Below are 18,747 nucleotides of genomic sequence, written 5' to 3' on the forward strand. Positions count from 1 at the left end.
TCAGAGCATACTGGCGTCATTCCTTGCGAGCCTATGCATGTCCTCAGCAGTCACAGCCCATGTTTCACTGCCATGAAGCATGGCTGTTCATACACATGGGTCATACAGTCTGCCTTTTACTCTGAGTGAGAGGCCCCTTGTCACCAGCAGAGGTAAGAACTCTCTGAACTTTGCCCAGGCTATTCTTATTCTAGCAGCTACACTTTCAATTCACCCTCCCCCACTACTTACTTGGTCACCTAGATAGCGGAAGCTATCAACTACGTCTAGTTTTTCTCCCTGGAATGTGGCAGAAGTTGTTTTCTGCACATTTACAGTGTTTATAGCTCCTGAACATCTGCTACATACAAAAACTAACTTCCTAGTTAACTTTCTTTTGATATTGCTGCATCTCTTATGTGTCCATAGCTTGCACTGAGTGCATCTTATAGAGTTTCTACCTACGATTTTTCTACAGATCGAGCAGGGCCATCTACCTGAAGGGGTTTGTATTTTGTCTACCTTCCTACTTATTAGGACTTTTAGCTAGGTTGACTCTAAAGCCCTTCGATTCTAGTCCTTACTTCCACACCTGAAACTTCTCTAGTTCTGATAGTGACTCAGCAATTAGAGCAAGGTCATCAGCATAGAGGAACTCCCAGGGGCATCCTGTCTTGAATTCCTCTGTTATCGCCTGGAGGACTATGATAAATAGGCTGAGGACAGAACCATTGTGGACCCCTACCTCTACCCGGAATTCTTCACTCTACTCGTTGCCAACCCTCACCTTACTGACAGCATCTCTGTACATGGCTCGCACAGCTCTCACTAACCATTCTTCTATCACTAGTTTCCTCATTGACCACCAGATAAGGGATCGGGGGACCCTGTCAAAGGCTTTCTCCATGTCAACGAAAGCCAGGTACAGAGGTTTATCTTTGGCTAGGTATTTCTCCTGCAGCTGTCTTACCAGAAATATAGCATCAGTGGTGCTTTTCCCTGGCACAAACCCAAATTGCATCTCATCTAAACTGACTCGGTCCCTAATTAGTTGGGCTATGACCCTCTCCTTGACTTTCATTACCTGATCTAACAACTTGATGCCTCTGTAATTATTTGTATCTAAAGCATCACCTTTACCTTTGTAGCAGTTGACTATGGTGCTGCTACACCAGTCATTGGGTATGACTCCTTTGTGTACCACCTCGTTAACAATATGGGTAACTTGGCTATAGCCGACACTGCCAGATATTTTGAGCATCTCTGTAGTGATTCCTGAAGGGCTGGGGTCTTTTCCTGTCTTCATACTCTTAATAGCTTGAGCAACCTTTCATAGTGGCGTCTCCATACCTCTTTCTTTGTAGCCTCATTTAGTGGAAGTGTACCATCATCCATGCGAACACATTTCTCTCCCACAACATCACAATTCTCTCTCACACACTGTCTTTCAACACGAAATACCTCAAGTCTTTGGTCCTCATGGCGCAGAACATTGGCAAATTTTTTTCTTATCTGCTTCCCCTCTGGTTAAATAAACCTGTCGCTTAGCTTCCCTTCTGGCAGTCTGATACAATTCCTTGCTACCACCATTCTTCCATTCCTTCCAAGCCTGTTTCTTTAGTCTAATAGCCCTGTCAATAACATTGTACCACCACCACGTTATTTTGGGTCAAGAGGGGACTTTGCACCATCCACAGATCTGGTCAGTGGCCCTCAGCAGGTTGTCCCGTAGAAATGTCCAGTTGTCTTCTACATCGTGTGAAACTACTTCCCCTTCTATTTCGTCAAAGGCCTCAAGTAATAAGTCTCTAAATCTCCGTCCATTCACAGGATCTTTGAGCTTCCAGACCCTCCAAGCTGGTTGTCTCCTGGTCAACCACTTGGCCCTAATCCTGAAGTCACTAACTACTAGTCTATGTTGTAGAGTGCATTCTTCGCCAGGGAAGGTTTTGGCATTTATAAGCAGCCATCTTGCCCTTTTTCTGGTGAGGGTGTAGTCAATTTGGCTAGAGTGTCTTGCAGAACGGTAGGTGACTGGCAGGTTTCCTGAAATTAGTATTGCAAACCATAAGGTCATTTGCATCACAGAACTCCAGCAGCCTGGTTCCCTCCTCATTGCGGAAACCAAAACCATAGCCTCCATGTACGCCATAGAAGCCCCCTGCATGTTGTCCAACATGACCATTGAAGTCACCAGCCACAAAGAGAAGGTCCCTGTCATACGTCAACGAGGTTGCGACATCCCCTTATGAAAGGTAGACTGGTCTGAGTAAAGCATAAATAGTAACGACTTGTGTGAGTTCAGAGTTGAGTGAAGTTTGTGTTAGTTCTCAGTGAAGTCGGAAGGTGTCGGCTGGTTAGTTCACAAAGAATATTGATTGTTGGTTCATAAAGAGATTTGTTAGTTCATTACATTGTTTTTACTGTTGTCTGGTTATCTTATTTATTGTACATAACAAATTACAACAAGAATTTAAGAAGTTGTTTCTTGCATCTTTCTATTTCTACGTTGCTACTTTTTGTATAGTGAACAATGCGTCATTCTCTATATAATCCTCCCCCTATGTTCGGATGCCAAGATTCTATTTGCAATAATAGGTGTATACTAAATCTGTGACTTGTGTGGAGTCACTAGACCCCATTGTTATGTCAAATGAGCCAACCCTGTCCAATCAACTACATAGCTTACCTCCATATTCTATTATAGTGCTCCTAGCAGCTAAAATTATATTTATTTCTTCCCTAGTTAGGTCTGAGTTGGTTTTAGTGAATATTAGTGCCTTGTTTAGTAGAACTGGGTTTATGGACTGGTGGTAGTTCAATATGTTTAACTGCACACATTTGGTCTTGTTTTTTTTCCCCAGCCTTTTAAACCATGTGATAACTTCATTTGTGTTTAACCACAATTTGAGATTGTTTACACATTTTAATTTAGGTATCATTCCATCTATTATTGCTTTGCTAATTTTACCTATATCTGACTTAGATGGTCTTACTGTTTGATGTTGGTATTTCAGGGACAACAACTTGGAAAATGCCACATGGTGAATGCAGTCAATTTCCTGTTCACCATGTTTTGACATAAAAAAAAGAAACAAAACAAAAACAAAAAGCACAGATATGTTAATATACTTACAACATACCTTGATCACTTTTCATGAAGTTCTTGGGTGCAGTCTACTTTGTACTCTCTCAGGCTGTGGAAGCAGGGGTATGGGCAGAGTGCCACATTACATTTTCTGCAAACAAACTGGGTTTGATGTTTTTCTCTCTGTTTGAACAAGCAACACAATCTGGGCAAGATGGCCTGCCAGATTTTAGGTGCTTGGGGTTAATAATAAGGTGTTCTGTTAACACCAGTCTCTCTGGGTGAGGGGCTTCTGATTTTTTCCCTCACCTGTGAGATGCACCTGACTGGTAGCCTTCCAGCAGAGGATGTACAATTTTGAGCCTGAACTTTTCAGCATTGACCTGGTGAGCTGACTTGGCTTTCCAGATGACAAGGGCATTACAGAAACATATTTCAAAGAGGTAGAAGAAAACGTTCTTCTACCATCTGCACTATCATCCCCATGTGATGATAGTAGGACTGCACAGCACAAGGTATGTACAACAATCCTGGTATGATCTTCATGACGCTTTGATTGATCTTCTTTTCTGAAGGTCTGAGAAGAATAGGCAGTTGTCAGAAGGTTCACAGGTCTTTTGTCATACCTGGAAGTGTACAAAATGTGTCCATCTCTGTATAATGGAGCATTGCCTGCTTGGAGTTTTGTTGCTTTGATTTCATCAGGCATACTTGACAGTTTACACATAGTGTGGCACATGCCCCTGTTCCATTTTGCACTAGATCCTGGAACAATGTAGATGATGAAATAAAATTGTCCATATAAATGACATGGCCCTTATTTTGTACATTCTCTGACAGGGAGAAAACCACTTTATGTTCAACACCAACTGCTCTTAGTACCTGTACCTGGGTTGTTTCTGAGCCCAAGTACAGCCGCCAGTTGTACATGTACCTGGTTTTTGCATCAGCCATCCCCCAGCTTTCAGGCTCCACTTGGTTGATTTTGTTGGCATGTAGATCAGTAGATCTATTCTTCCTTTGAAAGAAATCATACTTTCATCCACTGAACATTCCTTTCCACAGTAAAAGTATTTTTGCTGAAGTGGCACAAGCTTTTCAAAAAGTGGTTGGATTTTGTGAGCCCTATCATGCTCAGGATGATTCCTTGGTTTTGTTTTGGAGTTGCTCAAAGGATGTATTTTCCTTAAAATCAACCAGTTATAGATGATAGTATCCACTTGGTACATCATTTTTAATATCATTGTAAATACATTCTATATCCTCATCATCACCTTGAATCATTTCGCCATTGATATCTGAGTAAATCCTTCAAAATTGCCATCTGAGTCAGAATCAAAGATTTCTTGCAGAAAAGGTTCATCAAATGAAAGAGTGGCAATTTTTGTTTAGTAAAAATTAAAAATCGGTAATTGATTTCAAAACTTGTGTACCTTGTGGCAAGAAGATAAACAATGAAAATGGTGTCTCAAAATGGAAGTTTAGCCTCATTCTGAATCAAAAGTATGCTGTTTCCAGCTTAAAGTACCGGAAATAGACTTTACAAAGTGTTTATTTTAAGCATCCCTCTCAAGGCAACAAAATGTGCCTGCAACTACAGAGGAGAAAATTTGTGGACAACAAATTGTGACAGCAACATGGAGAAGGTTAATATATACAATGTATAGGTTTTGGACAGTTAGACAACATCATTTTTGTCCTTAGTAACTGTTATTTCCTATTTACTTACTTCTAGAATGTATGAAGAATGGCTAATATTTCCTTCAAACTTTGTTTTGGTTATATTTATTCAAACCCCAAAGACTCCCTCTCAACACATGGCCATGATGCTTCCCCACTACTCCTGCTCATGATCAGAGATGCACATATTGTCAGTCACATCCTCAAGTGGTTACAGCCAAGTAACTGACAAGCAAATTTATGATATTGAGCAGAATATTTGCTATAATGATATTTCTGCTTCAACAATTCCGTGTTCAGTTTGTCTGAAATGTAATGAAAAATAGGTCAGTTTCAAGACATTGATGTCCAGGTCACAAAAGCAATGTTTGAAGGGAACAGTAGTTGTTTCCTTTGATTTCTAGATTGAAGCAAACAGGAAATAACACTTATTGACAAAAGACAAAAAAAGAAAAAGATTTGTTACACATTTATTAAATTGATTGATTAATTGGGACAAAAAGCTGAAAGTTAAGGCTACAAACATTGTAAATGTTTTTTAGTTTACAAAACATGCGCTCTTTATTATTCTTGTCTAGGAACTAAACAAAACCCCTAATCTAAATTACTTAAAACTTCGCACTTCAAAATAGTCCATAATTTTCTACACTTGTACACTGTTCATTTATCTATGTATGCAATTGTTTTTGTTCACCATTTATATATATGTATAATTTTTTTTGTATGTTTCTTGCTGTTCTTATACAGTAGATTATTATATGGATAGAATCAATGGCTTTCATATTTATGTTTGATTTGTTATAGATGATCTCTATGAAAAGTATGTTTTTCTGGAGAGACTTTTCAGCAGAGAGTTTATCTTCCTTCCAGGAAACACTAAACAGGTAGAGTGCCTCAGTTTGGTTTTGGCATGATTTTGTTTTCAACTTGAACTCTTTTTTTTATATATTAAAACTAGTCTTTATTCTTATTAATGTTTGTTAAATGATACTTTTATACATATTATTAAATGGTTTATCATCCATAACATCTGCTACTTTACAATATTTGTTAAGGTTATCTGAATTAATAGAACTTCACAATTTAGATATATTTTGCCAAACTTTACAGATGTAATAAGAAGGTTGTAAGTACTATTACTACTTCTGATAATTATTCAAAACTGAAAATACATTCTAGTGGTTCTTTGCATTTTGTCGATATAACCAAACCTGTTCTTAAATCATTCCTATGTAATTCTAATGTAACTTATGTGAATACATTTTTAGAATAAAATTAAAATTTTCATTTTAATGCTGGATAAACTATGAAAGAATTGTTAAAAAGCTTACATTTTCTTTCTTTAACAATGTCTGTATGAATTTACAAATCCACCCAGAGATGAGAATTAAAATGTGAGAACCCAGTGCACTGTCATGTTTTAAAATATAACATATGTTATAAAGAATACTTTGATAGAATGCTAATGTTTGTCCCTAGGCAATAAGATTTTGAATGTTGCCTTACTTGCAATAACAGTTTCTACATTTATCTTAAATCTCCGAGATCCTAAATACAGGGTGCATCAGTTTTTTGAAGTCATTTGTATGAATTTAAGAAAAAGAAAAGCTATATTTGAAAACAAATTGGTACAAATAACTTGAGAATCCTTTTATCACACCTACTCAATGAATCTACCATTGCATCAATGGCTGCTTCAAATTGGGGATCAAAAGCATTGACCAGCCTGAATCAGATGATATCAATTCTGGGCATAGTCCTGTTTATGGCAGGCTTGAGAGATTGTATGGTATCATGGGAGTGTTGTTTGACCTCTCTCTCAGCTCTACTCCATACGTAATAGTTAAGTGGATTGAGGTCTAGTGAGCTAGGAGGTCATGTGTTTTGGAGTACGTGGTTGTGAAGATTGGAACACATCCACACTTGGATTGCCCTAGCCTTATGAGATGGTGCAGAATCTTGTCTATCCAGGCTCTCACAACTTTCTACAACACTTCTGTGTAGACCAGCATTGACTCTTAAGCACTGTGAAAAAAAGGAAGGTGGCATAACATTTCCATCATTACTGATGGCTCTCAGAATCATCACAGTTGCTGGGAACTTAGTATGCATGACTGTTGGAACCTCATTTGGGTCTGCATAACCATGTCATTCCTTTGGTTTACCTTTTGATCCTGTTCAAAGTTCTCTTCAGAGAAAAACCAAAGCATTCCAGCTTGTTGGTGTTTTAACTTGTTTAGCAAGTGCTTTGCATGGATTGAATGATTCTCTCTTGTCATATCCAATATGACCCCTCCGCATCACATACAACTTGTACCAGATGTCCTCATGTACAACTCTTCTGATGGTGCATTCTGAAACCTTGAGATCCTTTGCAATGGTTCTGATTGACTTTCTGGGGTTTTAATCACTTATTTCTTGGACTTTTTGCATGTATTATGTGTTCTAATGATACTAGGATCCTGTGCATGCATTTTGCATTTAACTGCTGATGTTTGATTTCCATCAGCAGCTTCCAGCTCATTTCAAACTTTGACAACTCAGAATCAAGCAACTTTCAAGAAACATGCTATCTCTGTATTACTAAGCTGTGCTTTTAAGGCATTCCTTTTCATTTGCTGACATTATTTATCTGAAAATAAGGTAAAAAAATAAGTTAGAAGATATTTAGAGCTCTTAAAAAAGGTGTTCTCAAAAAACTGATGCAGTCTGTATAATAAGGCTTTAAATAGATGTACATTCAAGTGTCAGGTTTGAAGTACATAAATTTTTTGTTTTCATTGATGTTTTTGTGAGTTTATTTTTGTTTGTTGCTTTCACTAGATTTTAATTATCTTATTAAAAACACACAATTTCCTTTTTCTCTCTCAGGATTTTGAACAAGCCCTATTAGTTTTAGCCCATACTTGTGGAGTCGTACTACAAGATGAAGTTGTATTGATTAAACCATCAACCAATAAATATACAGTATTCTTTAGCCATATGTTTGAACCATTTCTGATGGGATATTGGGTAAGTATTGTGTTGAAGAAAAAAGAATTCTTTTTCAATGAAATGATTATTTTACAATAATTCATAGGGAGCATGCAGAACTGAGAATCTAAACAATAATGCATCTGTCCATTCTTAATACATTCTGGCAGATTTGGATGTAAATATCTAATTGCTGTTGTTTTTTTTTTTTTTTTTTTGTCATCAGAGAATACCTCCTCCCTTTAGATGATGTCTTTATAACACAAGCAATATACCGGTGTAAGGAGATGTAAAGTGCACAAATGTTTTGACCTAATCCTAATTATATTTCTCCTCAGTTAAAGTTACTCCACTGGACTGATGAATCTGACAAGAGCACAATGCTCTTGTTTATAGAAATCAGCAAATTATTTGCTGATGCATGTTGAAGTCTGTCAAACAGATAATAATTCAAGGGGTGCATGCAGAACATCAATAATCCAAACAATGATATATCTGTTTATTCTTAATATGTTCAGGCAGATTCAATCATGAACATCTGATCAATGTTGCTTTTTCTCATTGGTTAATTATGTGTATTATGAATACACATCATTTAAAGAAAGCGGGTGTTCCCTAATCATGAAAGACAACAATGATAAGACATTCATGTTCAAATCTGCCAGAATTAATAGATATTATTTTGTAGTCATTTTAATAGCTAAAAACATGTATGTATTGCAAATTTCATTGACAATAAATTTTAACAATCTCTTAAGTCACAGACTTAAGGGATTGTTTTTTTAATCATATAGTAAACTTCTAAACTTTACAACAACCATTATACTGTATGACTGGACAATCTAAAGTTTTGGGGTCTATTAACCACAACAAAGCCAATATGCTGTTTTTATCTCCAAATTTAAGCTTAGTTGTAGTGCCAATTACCTTTGATTTTTGGACCAGTGAAATATTTGTCAGTAGATGTGAGGATTAATAACTTTGTTAACACTGAAGTCAGTACAGTGGGACATGCTACATCAATATCCAATTGCATGTGACCAGTTGTTCATTCAACCTTATGTAAATTATCATTTGTTGCACAATTGATATTCATAAATATTTCCTCATTGTCAGGCTGTTTAGGACTAATTTCCCTAACATTATCATTATGGAGAGGTTTGATAGAATACAGTAGCTTTGACCTACAGAATTTGCTTAAATGCTCCCAGTTGACCACTATTGAAGCTTTTCGTCTTATATGCAGTTCAGTATTTGGAAAACTGTGATAATCCACAATTTGGTAGGCTTACTTTGATAAGTCATTTCTAGAAATATAAGATACTTCTGTACTAGAACTTGACATTATTATTGACCCAAGAGCAAAAGCTCACTCTGAGTGTACCATTACAAGCTTAACCAGGTCTAAGAGGGGCACTTTAGACAGTTTTTATTCTTGATTGTCTGAACACAATTCCATTAATAAAAACAAATTTTATAAACTCTACTTTTGGGCCATCTTTGATTGCAGAGAATTTACTCAAAAAAGTATGCACATTGAACCTTTGCAGGAAATCATTAACTTGTTTTTTTGCTGTAGGCCTAGGAATTTTAACCTGTATAACATGACAAGTCTTTCTCTAGGTTTAGTTATTTTTTCAACTGCATATTTAAAATCTTCAAATGAACAATTTTGAAAAATTGTAGAACATACAACTTTCAGTTTGATAATTAAGTTAATGCTAGTGTTATTAGTAGATTATTAGATTTATAAAATTGTGTCACCAATTGTCATATTTACAATAATTGCTAAAGTTCACAGTATGTGAATAAATTTAAACTTAAAACAACTATCATCATAATTCACAATGTTATTCAACTGGCATGCCATGAAACTGTTTGACAATGAATTGATTGTCACCTTAAATAGCGCCAAATGCATGCAACCTTGGAAAATGCACATAAAAGTGATATCACAGACCAGGTTGATAGAATACAGTGTACAGATATTAATTGGATACATTTACATAAATAGTAAGCCATTTAAAATTGGTACCAAGTTTCTTTAAGAAAGACATTAGATTAGTATTATTTCCATAGATAAACCTGTCTCATCTTATTGGTACCACTATTTATGAAAAGATTAAATTTTCTTTATGTGGTTCACGATACACAATTTAAAACATTAGTATATATTTTTTCATTGTTTATTATTGTAATAAATTGTCATTTCTACTTTGTTTAGGTTCTGTGTCAGCATCTGCTGTCAATGCCACAAGTAGGTCATGGCAAATTGCTTGCTAAACCCATACAAATGCTGGCAAAGGAAGCCCAGATGGTTGCAGCTCGATTACTCCGTGAACAATTGATTAAACATCCAGAAATACTGTCTCTTAACTTACTTAATAATGGACTCATAGCTTTGTATAATATGGATGCTCTGCATAAAGAAAAAAGGTATCTTAAATACTGATTATTGAATTTTACAGTTGCATGTTGTAAATATATTTGCTTTTTGAGTCTAACTGTTAAAAATATAATGGACAATTCATATAGCTGTTACTTACCAAGATTTAACGAAAGTTTTACCCTATATATGTGTATGTATTCATCATCTTTTACAGCCACTTTCATTGTTGACAAGGATTGGATGGACCATTATAATTCTAGTCACCTTCCATTAGAAGCTACTGCTCCCAAAGATTAGGTGCTCATATGTATCATTTGGCTTGGTTTCTACAGTTGGATGCCCTTCCTAACATCACTCTACACCACTTTGCAGAGTGTGTTGATGCATTTTCTCATGATACCAATACTAGCAAGGTTGAATAATCCTTGGTGAGATAGAACATCATCAACATCAAAGTTTTATGCTGGCATGTAACAATTGGAATTAGTGCATATATTGCTCCTATGATGATTTAGAAGACCATATTTCCCTTATGTTTTTTATTATTGACTTTGTTTCTACTGCTGTATACCCTTCCTATCTCCAACCATGAGACTTCATGAGTCCTTGTATCTGCCTGCTCACTAACTTCTTTACAGAATAAGAGGCATGAATGGTAGTAATAAATGACTGATAGTGTAAGACAATCTTCTGAGATATGTACTTATAGTTAAGGCAAAGAAGATAGAATGCTGATAGAGTCAACAGACACAGAGCATGTGTGAGATACTAGAATAAGCAAGACAAGGTGATAGCAGTCAGAACAGGAGGAAAGGGTGATGGTAGAGTTCACTAGGCACGGTTGATCCAATATTGTCTCCTATTCATAGATTTTAAAACAAGCAGGGATACTCAGTATTTTGTGAGTTGTATGTATAACCAAGGCAACATAGTCATGTAAATATTGCAACTATGTGATGTGCAAGACTTGTTAACATCTCTTGAGAAAGCTGTATTCAAAGACTTTCAATGCAAAAAGACTGAGTACATGACTATTAATGAAGATGAAAACCACCTGCCAATTTGCTCCAACAATGGCACACAATTTAAGGTCAGTGACTTTGGGTACTTTGGATTCTAAGTAGGAAAAGCTTTCTAACACACAAGGAGTACTTGTAACAATCTTCAAATCATGTCTGTTAATTATTTCAAAGTCAACAAGGTTTGCCTTCTTCAGAGCATGTTTTGAGTGCATTTTTATATAGCTGAAATCTGGATTATAAGTATCAAATGGGCTCAAAATATTTCATGGCATGAGCACAAGACCAAAGAAGAGACTTATAGACACAATCCACTTATCTTTACTATTATTGCTCAATACAGAGTGAACTTTGCTAACCATTTACTGCTGTGCTGAACAACAGACCATATTATATTTTCTGTATACTCACACACCCTAACAAATGATAAATACCACTCAGCTACATTGATGTTATTGGTAGGGATACATACCATGAAATTGAGGATTTACCAAAGCTAATGAGGAACAGAGATTCCTGATGCAGCATTGTATGAGGCATCTTGGTTGTAGCTACTTGAGGAAGAAGCAATCACTGAAGACAACATGACCCAGGGAAGAGTAAAAGATAGAATGTACTAGTTACAATTGGCCCAAGGGGGTATGAAGACGGAGAGTGAGAAGGTAGAATGTATTGGGCACAATTGACTTTTGAGATGAGTCATAAGGCTAAGTGATGAGCTGTTGGTTGGGGGAATAGAAAGTTGTCTGGCCCTGTATCACTGAACAGCACAAATGATAGCAGTTAAGATAAGAATAACAGGGAAGCAAGTGATAGGGAGATGAATGGGTAATAAAGTGTGGAGGAAGGCAGCAATAATCAACTTAACTGTACATATATCCCAATCTAGATCACTACCACTATTCTTGTAACCATTAGGCAAGCATGGCAATTTGCATCTTGAGATCAGTTTTCATCATTCATACTAAGTTTTTCTTTGTCTCACCTCTTCCACTGGTGCCATTCTATCTGAATGCACTGTACATGTTTACAGCTTTCATCCTCCATATGCATTACATGTCCATTCTCTCTTGCATACTACATATAACTCCCCTTATATCCTCTTTTTATCTCACCTCTTTAATACTTTATCATTTGTGCATGCTTACATTACACATCCTTGCTTCATTTCTTTTGAATCTCCACAAATCCTCTGGGTTCAAGGCCCATGTCTGATGACTATGCATCATTGTACATTGCATATATGCATCATACAATCTGCTCTTTACATTTAGAGAAAAACCTTTTTTTGCCAGCAGAGGTAATAGCTTCCTATGCTTCTTTTTACAGCCCAATCTCATTTTGACTGCTTTGCAGTCTAGGCATTCACTCCCACTCCTAATTAGGCCACTTAGGTATCAACTACAAGGGAACCTTCCAAGTTTTCTATAGTATTTGTTTCCCATGGGTTTTTAAAGGTTATTGTTCTCCTTGAATCTGCTATGTGTAAAGTGTATCTTTTCAGTAGCCTACCTATAATCCTACTGCCCTTTTTGTGTGTCCTTAGCTTACATACCAGAAGAAATTCTTACTTTCCCGTACATTGGGTATGGCTATTTCTGTGATGGTAGCAGGGTCCTATTTTATCTCCTACTTGCAAATACTTTGATCTTAACTAAGTTAACTTTGAAGTCTCTCAATTCTAGATTTTACTCCAGGATCTGGAATGTCCTCTCTAACTCTCATTATGATATAAGAATTTGGTCATCAGCATTGAAGAGCTTCCATGAGCTTGTCAGTCTTAGACTCTTCTGTTATAACTAAATGGGACAAAATGGAGTTGAGGACACAGATTTCATGAACCTCACCTGAACCCTAAATCCATTGCTGAACACACTACTAAATCTCAACTTGTTGACTGTGTCTCAGTACATGGTCATTCATCTATACCTGGCTTCCTCGGCACTGACCAAATCACAGAGCAGAAAACTCTGTCAAAGGACTTCTCTAGGTTGACAAACACCGGGTATAATAGTATTTTTAAGCTCCATAAATACACATTTCCATAAGCCAGTAGTCCACATTTTCAGTATTAAAACAAAACATACAATACAATGTTCATTGCATGCTCTTATAGATCCTAGCCCTGCATGTGTACACAGGGTGGTATACCAGAATACAAAATGATAGAAGGCAAGGTAGAGGGATAATGTTAAGAGAAGAGTGAGGAAAAGAGAGAGAAGGATAGGGAGGGCCATACACACATGATATACACATATAAAAGAGAAAGGGGGAGAAAGTGAGATAGAAAAGCTTACAGTTATAGTAGTAGTAACCACAGTCCCTAGCATATATCATTGTACAAAAGAAAAATAGTTGCCATCTTTCTTGACATTTTTATGTTTAGGTTCAATGAGTTCTGGTTTGACAAGCTTGGTATTCAGCAGTTGCCTTAATAAATACATAAATCAGTCATTCTTGGCCATATGTATACATATACTCACATACACATCTATATGCACACACATGTAGTTATATGCACATGCATGTGCAGATATATATATATATATATATATACATATGCGCTTATACCCACACACAGGCAGACCTCTCACGTACTGACCTCACTCTTTCCACATGCTGCTTTATGTGCACACACTACACACATGCATGTGTATGTGCATTAGCTTCCACATGCATAAGAGTAAGTTATCCAAAAATATTATGCAAGTAATCATCTTGAGTATGTTGACAACTTATGACAACAGTTAAAGAAGTGCATATGCATCAAGATGTGCTCTTTCATATGGTTCATTGTAGCTCCAACATAGTATTTATTATTCTGTATCATCACCATACATTTATACACTATGCTAGTTTGTAGGCCAAAACAGAGAACATCTACAATATGGACCCCTCAATATACAAAAACTTTGTACTAAAGGAGCTATTCAAAAGCTACAAGAAGCTTAATAGCAGTACCTTATGAACCATTAATAATTATGCATATACTCTAATAACAAAGCTTAAAGTGAATGATGAAATAAAGCAATATGAACCCAAAGGCCCCTACTTATTTCTTAAGTATCATAAACCAGACTTCATACATAAACCCTCCATTAGATTGATGACACCCTCAAAATCAAATATAGATAGAATCAACAAAAGATACAAGATAGGGTAATTCCTGCAACTAGGAAATGTAGACTTAGAACTGTAGGAATATACTGACAAGGCCATCTGTTGGTTTGAATAGTTCAATAAGGATAAAACTTCATTTGTACAATTTTACTTAAGTACTACCCATCCATTCTGCCAAATTTACTAAATAAGCCCATTATATTCACTAGGAAAGTTATAAATATAATTAAGGTCAAGATAGACTATTCTTTTAGCTAAGAGTATGCTAGGACTCTTTTGGTTTCCAACTACTCCTTTTGGACTTAACTATTCCCTGGGAGGAAAGGATGGAGGAGATTCAAGAGGACGGGTTTACAGTTCACACTCTGAGTAAGACCTATGAAACTGTGGGCATTTCAAGATCTTACAGAAAAAGAGCTATCAAGAACAATGTAGAGGCTACTGAGAAAGCATCTAGGTGGCTCTCATTGAGAAGGAGATTGGTTGGTTCATTAGAATGCTACTTAGACACAGGCCTTGACTTGATCAATTTAGGTCAGGTCACCTGATTTATGATGGATGAGGGTGTGTTTTGCAATAACTTGAAACACCCTGTGACTCTAGGATACAACGCTGATGATGTGTCTAAACATTTGTAGATGTATGTTGAGCTTATGTATTTGTAGTGTGTTATTTGTAGATGCATGTTTACAAATATAGATTGGATTAAATCATTTCTGATATTCTCTAAACATTTTAATTTTACAATTTTTATTTTAGTACAATTATTATGCATTAGTTTAAAATAACTATTAAAATCTATTATATATAGTATCATCATCATCATATGTCCATTTTCCATGCTGGCATGGGTTGGACAGTTTGATAGGGGCTGGCGAGGAAAAAGACTGTCAGTTTTTGCAGGGTTTTACAGCTGGATGCCCTTCCTAACACCAACCACAGGGTGGACTGAGTGCTTTTAACATAACACCAGCACAGGTAAGGCCTGTTTTGACATGGTTTTTACAGCTGGATACCCTTACAAACACCAACTACTTTACAGTGTGAACTGGATGCACTAGCACTGGCAGGGTCACCAAGTAACTTACAAAACGAAAATCTTTTGAGAGGTGGGGCATTGGAGGAAGTGGTCTTGTGCCAGGTGATGAGATATTAGAGTGTGACAGAGATAGAAACAGGTGTCTTGCTGTAGAGGAGATACATAGTTACCCAGTCAGAGAGGGAGAGAGAGAGATCAAAAATGAGGCTAGAAACAGGTGTGTTGCTGTAGAGGAGATACATGGTTTCCCAGTCAGAGGGAGGGAGTGAGTGATCAAGAATGAGAGGGTGGAAGAGAGCAAGAGAGAGATGGTGGTGAAGTTCCAGGACATACTCTCAAGGTACATAGATCAGAATATAAAGGGGATGGTAGAGTAGAGCAAGAGAGAGATAGATGTGATGAAGTGCTAGGGCATACCCTCAAGGTACGGGGATCAGAATATAAATGAGATAGTAAAGTATTGCCAAGGGTGCATGAATAAGGAGTAGGGAATGAATGCAAAGACTGTAGGGGTGGGGAATTCAGTAACTGGTGAACTATCGGTATATAGATGGAGTGGGGGACAAATGAATAGCAATGATAGAGTGAGCAAGACACTGAGGACAGGACTGGTGAGCAAGAGATAAGCATAGTGCATGAAAAGGAGGAAATCTGAGGAAGAGGAGATATAGTAGGGTGTATGAATTTTTTTTTTTATTGTTACATGTGGGTGGAACACACAATGCTCCCAGAACTCAGTTTTGCTGGGGTTTGCTCAAGAACCACATATTGCCAGACATCTCAGTTCATTGTCATCTCCTATGTGAAGTCCAACCTCCTGAGTTTGTTTTTCACTACTTTGTCCCATGTCTTCCTGGGTGTCCCTCTTCCACAAGTGCCATCCGCTTTCAACCCTCAGCACTTCTTTATACAGTTGTCTACATTCAAATGCATCACATGTCCAAACCAACATGGTCTTCTCTTTTGCAAGCTGCATCTGATTCCTCTTATGCCCAACTTTTCTCTCAGCATATTTTCACTTTGTTGTACATTTACACTGATGTTGCACATCCTGCAGAGCATATTACCTTCATTCCTCTCTAGTCTACACATATCTTCTGCATTCAGAGCCCATGCCTCTTATTCTAGCATCAATTTTAAGGCCATTTGTTTCTAGGTTTTGCTTTCATACCTGGAGTTTCTTCTCCAATTCTGCTACAGATTCTGCACTTATAAGGTCATCAGCAAGGTCATCAGCATATAGTAGTTCCCACAGGCAGCCAGTTTTGAATTCCTCTGTTATGACCTGGAGGACTATGATGAATAAGAGTGGACTGAAAACTGAGTCCTGGTGAACTCCTACTTGTATGCTAAATTCATCACTGTATTCATGGCTATTTCACACCCTATTTATACCACCACTGTAACATGTCTTGTACAGCCCTAACAAGCCACTCATCTACTCCTAACATCCTTAGAGACAACCAGATAACAGAGTGAAGGGTTCTGTCAAAAGCTTTCTCAACAAAAGCCAAGTATAGTGGCTTACTTTTGACCAAATACTTCTCCTGCAGCTGTCTCACTGGGAGCTGGCACCTGTGGCACTCTTCCCTGGTATAAAATCAAGCTGCATCTAGTTTAGTTCTATTCCTAATCAGTTGAGCTATAGCTCTCTCTGTAACTTTCATGACCTGGTCCAGCAGTTTGATACCTCTGTAGTTGTTTCTATCTAAGGTATCACCTTTACCCTTGTAGCAGCTAGCTATAATATTATTACACCAGTCGTTGGAGATGATGATTTCCTGAATGACCTGATTAACTATACAAGTATCCTACACCACCAGTTATTTTAATCATCTTGGCAGAAATTTTTAGATAATTAATTTATAAAATTAAAATCATCATAAAATGAATCTATTCAGAGGTAGTAAAGATATACCGATTAGAAATACGTGTTGAGATAACAGCTATAAAACCATTAACTGATAGCATATATATAAAAAGAGCCGGTTATAGAAGGCCTTAATCTAACATAGGGTGAGAAGGTAGTATATATGTCTTAAAGAAAGAAAAGAGGAGATTAATATTATATCATAGGGTACTGAGAAGAAAAAGAGAAAGGAAAAAAGGAAGCAGAAAAACGCATGTATTTATAAATATATAATAATAATGCCACAATCCAAAATAGGGGGAGAAGGTTGTGTATATTTTGTGTCTTAAATAAAGAAAAGAAGAGGCTAATATAATATCAAAGGGTATTGAGAAGGAGAAAAAGGAAAAAAGGAAGCAGAAAAATGCATGTATATATAAATATATAATAATGTCATATTATATCATACTTATTGCAATACAAAAACTTAAAGTTATAAAATTTAAGTCAAGTAGAAGCAAACAGTGGCAAAATATGTATTAACTGAAGTTATCAGAAAGGGATAAATAATTTCTAAATATAATAATAATAACTTATTGTTTATTTCTATAATAATAATGAAATAAAATTTAATTCAAATAGATAAATAAATAGCAAGTCTAGAATAATATGGAAAGAGAAAATATAAAAAATGCAAAATATATCCATACACCCCATAAGAAAATTTATTTCAAGCCTTTAAGGTAAAAACCAATAATAATAAATTATTAGATAGGAAAGAATTTTAAAAATTTTAAATTTCAAATGTACCATGTTCCGTTAAATAAACTGGAAGTAAATATGCTATGAAACATGCTAGAGTGAGTAAGGGTAATATTAAGAAAATAAACATTATGTAAGAGGAAATACTTATATATGAATAAATAAATTGAAAATAAAATAAAATAGAATAGATTTCAATGAATTACGTAAAATGCCTTCATGCATAGCTAGGATGTAGTGAAAAAATATATTTAAAGACAGCTAAGCCGGAACAAATTTAAACAGGGGCATACCTGAAAATGTAATCAGAGGTAATGACAATTTATTTGTGTATTTAAGCAGTGAGTCAAGAATCAGCTCAATATGCTATTAACTTGGCATATTTTAGTACTAAATAATACAAAATAATAAGACTAATTTTAGTACTAATAATACGAAATTATAATGGAGAAATAAACTTAATTATACATTGGAAATAAAATACGTCATTCTTTTATATATGTATATATATACTAGCAGAGATACCCGGCCTTGCTCGGGATTAAAATGGCATAGATTTTTATTGCTTTTGGTGCAAATTGCTTTATTATACGGTGCCATATTTTACAATCCTGTATATTATAATAATAATGGTATTTTTATATAAGCTTAAAGCTTATGCCATTCACTGTGCGATGAGTAACAAAAATAGTCTAATAACGGAGCATATAAGCCCTCGACAGAAAAAAAGAAGGCTTTCCCATCCGCATGGGACGTGAATCCACATCCCTTTGTTAACATGACTGTGTGTGTTACCTTCACACGCGGATAGAAAAAAAATAAATGGCCGATTCCGGGCATTTTCAACCA

General features: G+C 36.2%; 1 protein-coding gene across 1 annotated transcript in view; it reads left to right on the forward strand.

Annotated features, from left to right (window-relative positions):
* The window catches only part of LOC106872642 (dihydroxyacetone phosphate acyltransferase), a gene marked incomplete at its 5' end in the record, with an annotated part of 215,486 nt that overhangs the window by 150,945 nt on the left and 45,794 nt on the right, over positions 1–18,747 (forward strand). Inside the window, 3 exons of the mRNA XM_052971966.1 lie at positions 5,552–5,631; positions 7,619–7,759; positions 9,945–10,156. Of these exons, the coding sequence (XP_052827926.1) occupies positions 5,552–5,631; positions 7,619–7,759; positions 9,945–10,156 (433 nt within the window). The remainder of the gene's footprint in view (positions 1–5,551; positions 5,632–7,618; positions 7,760–9,944; positions 10,157–18,747) is intronic.

Source organism: Octopus bimaculoides, chromosome 11 (assembly GCF_001194135.2).
Source record: "Octopus bimaculoides isolate UCB-OBI-ISO-001 chromosome 11, ASM119413v2, whole genome shotgun sequence".
Lineage (NCBI taxonomy): Eukaryota > Metazoa > Mollusca > Cephalopoda > Octopoda > Octopodidae > Octopus > Octopus bimaculoides.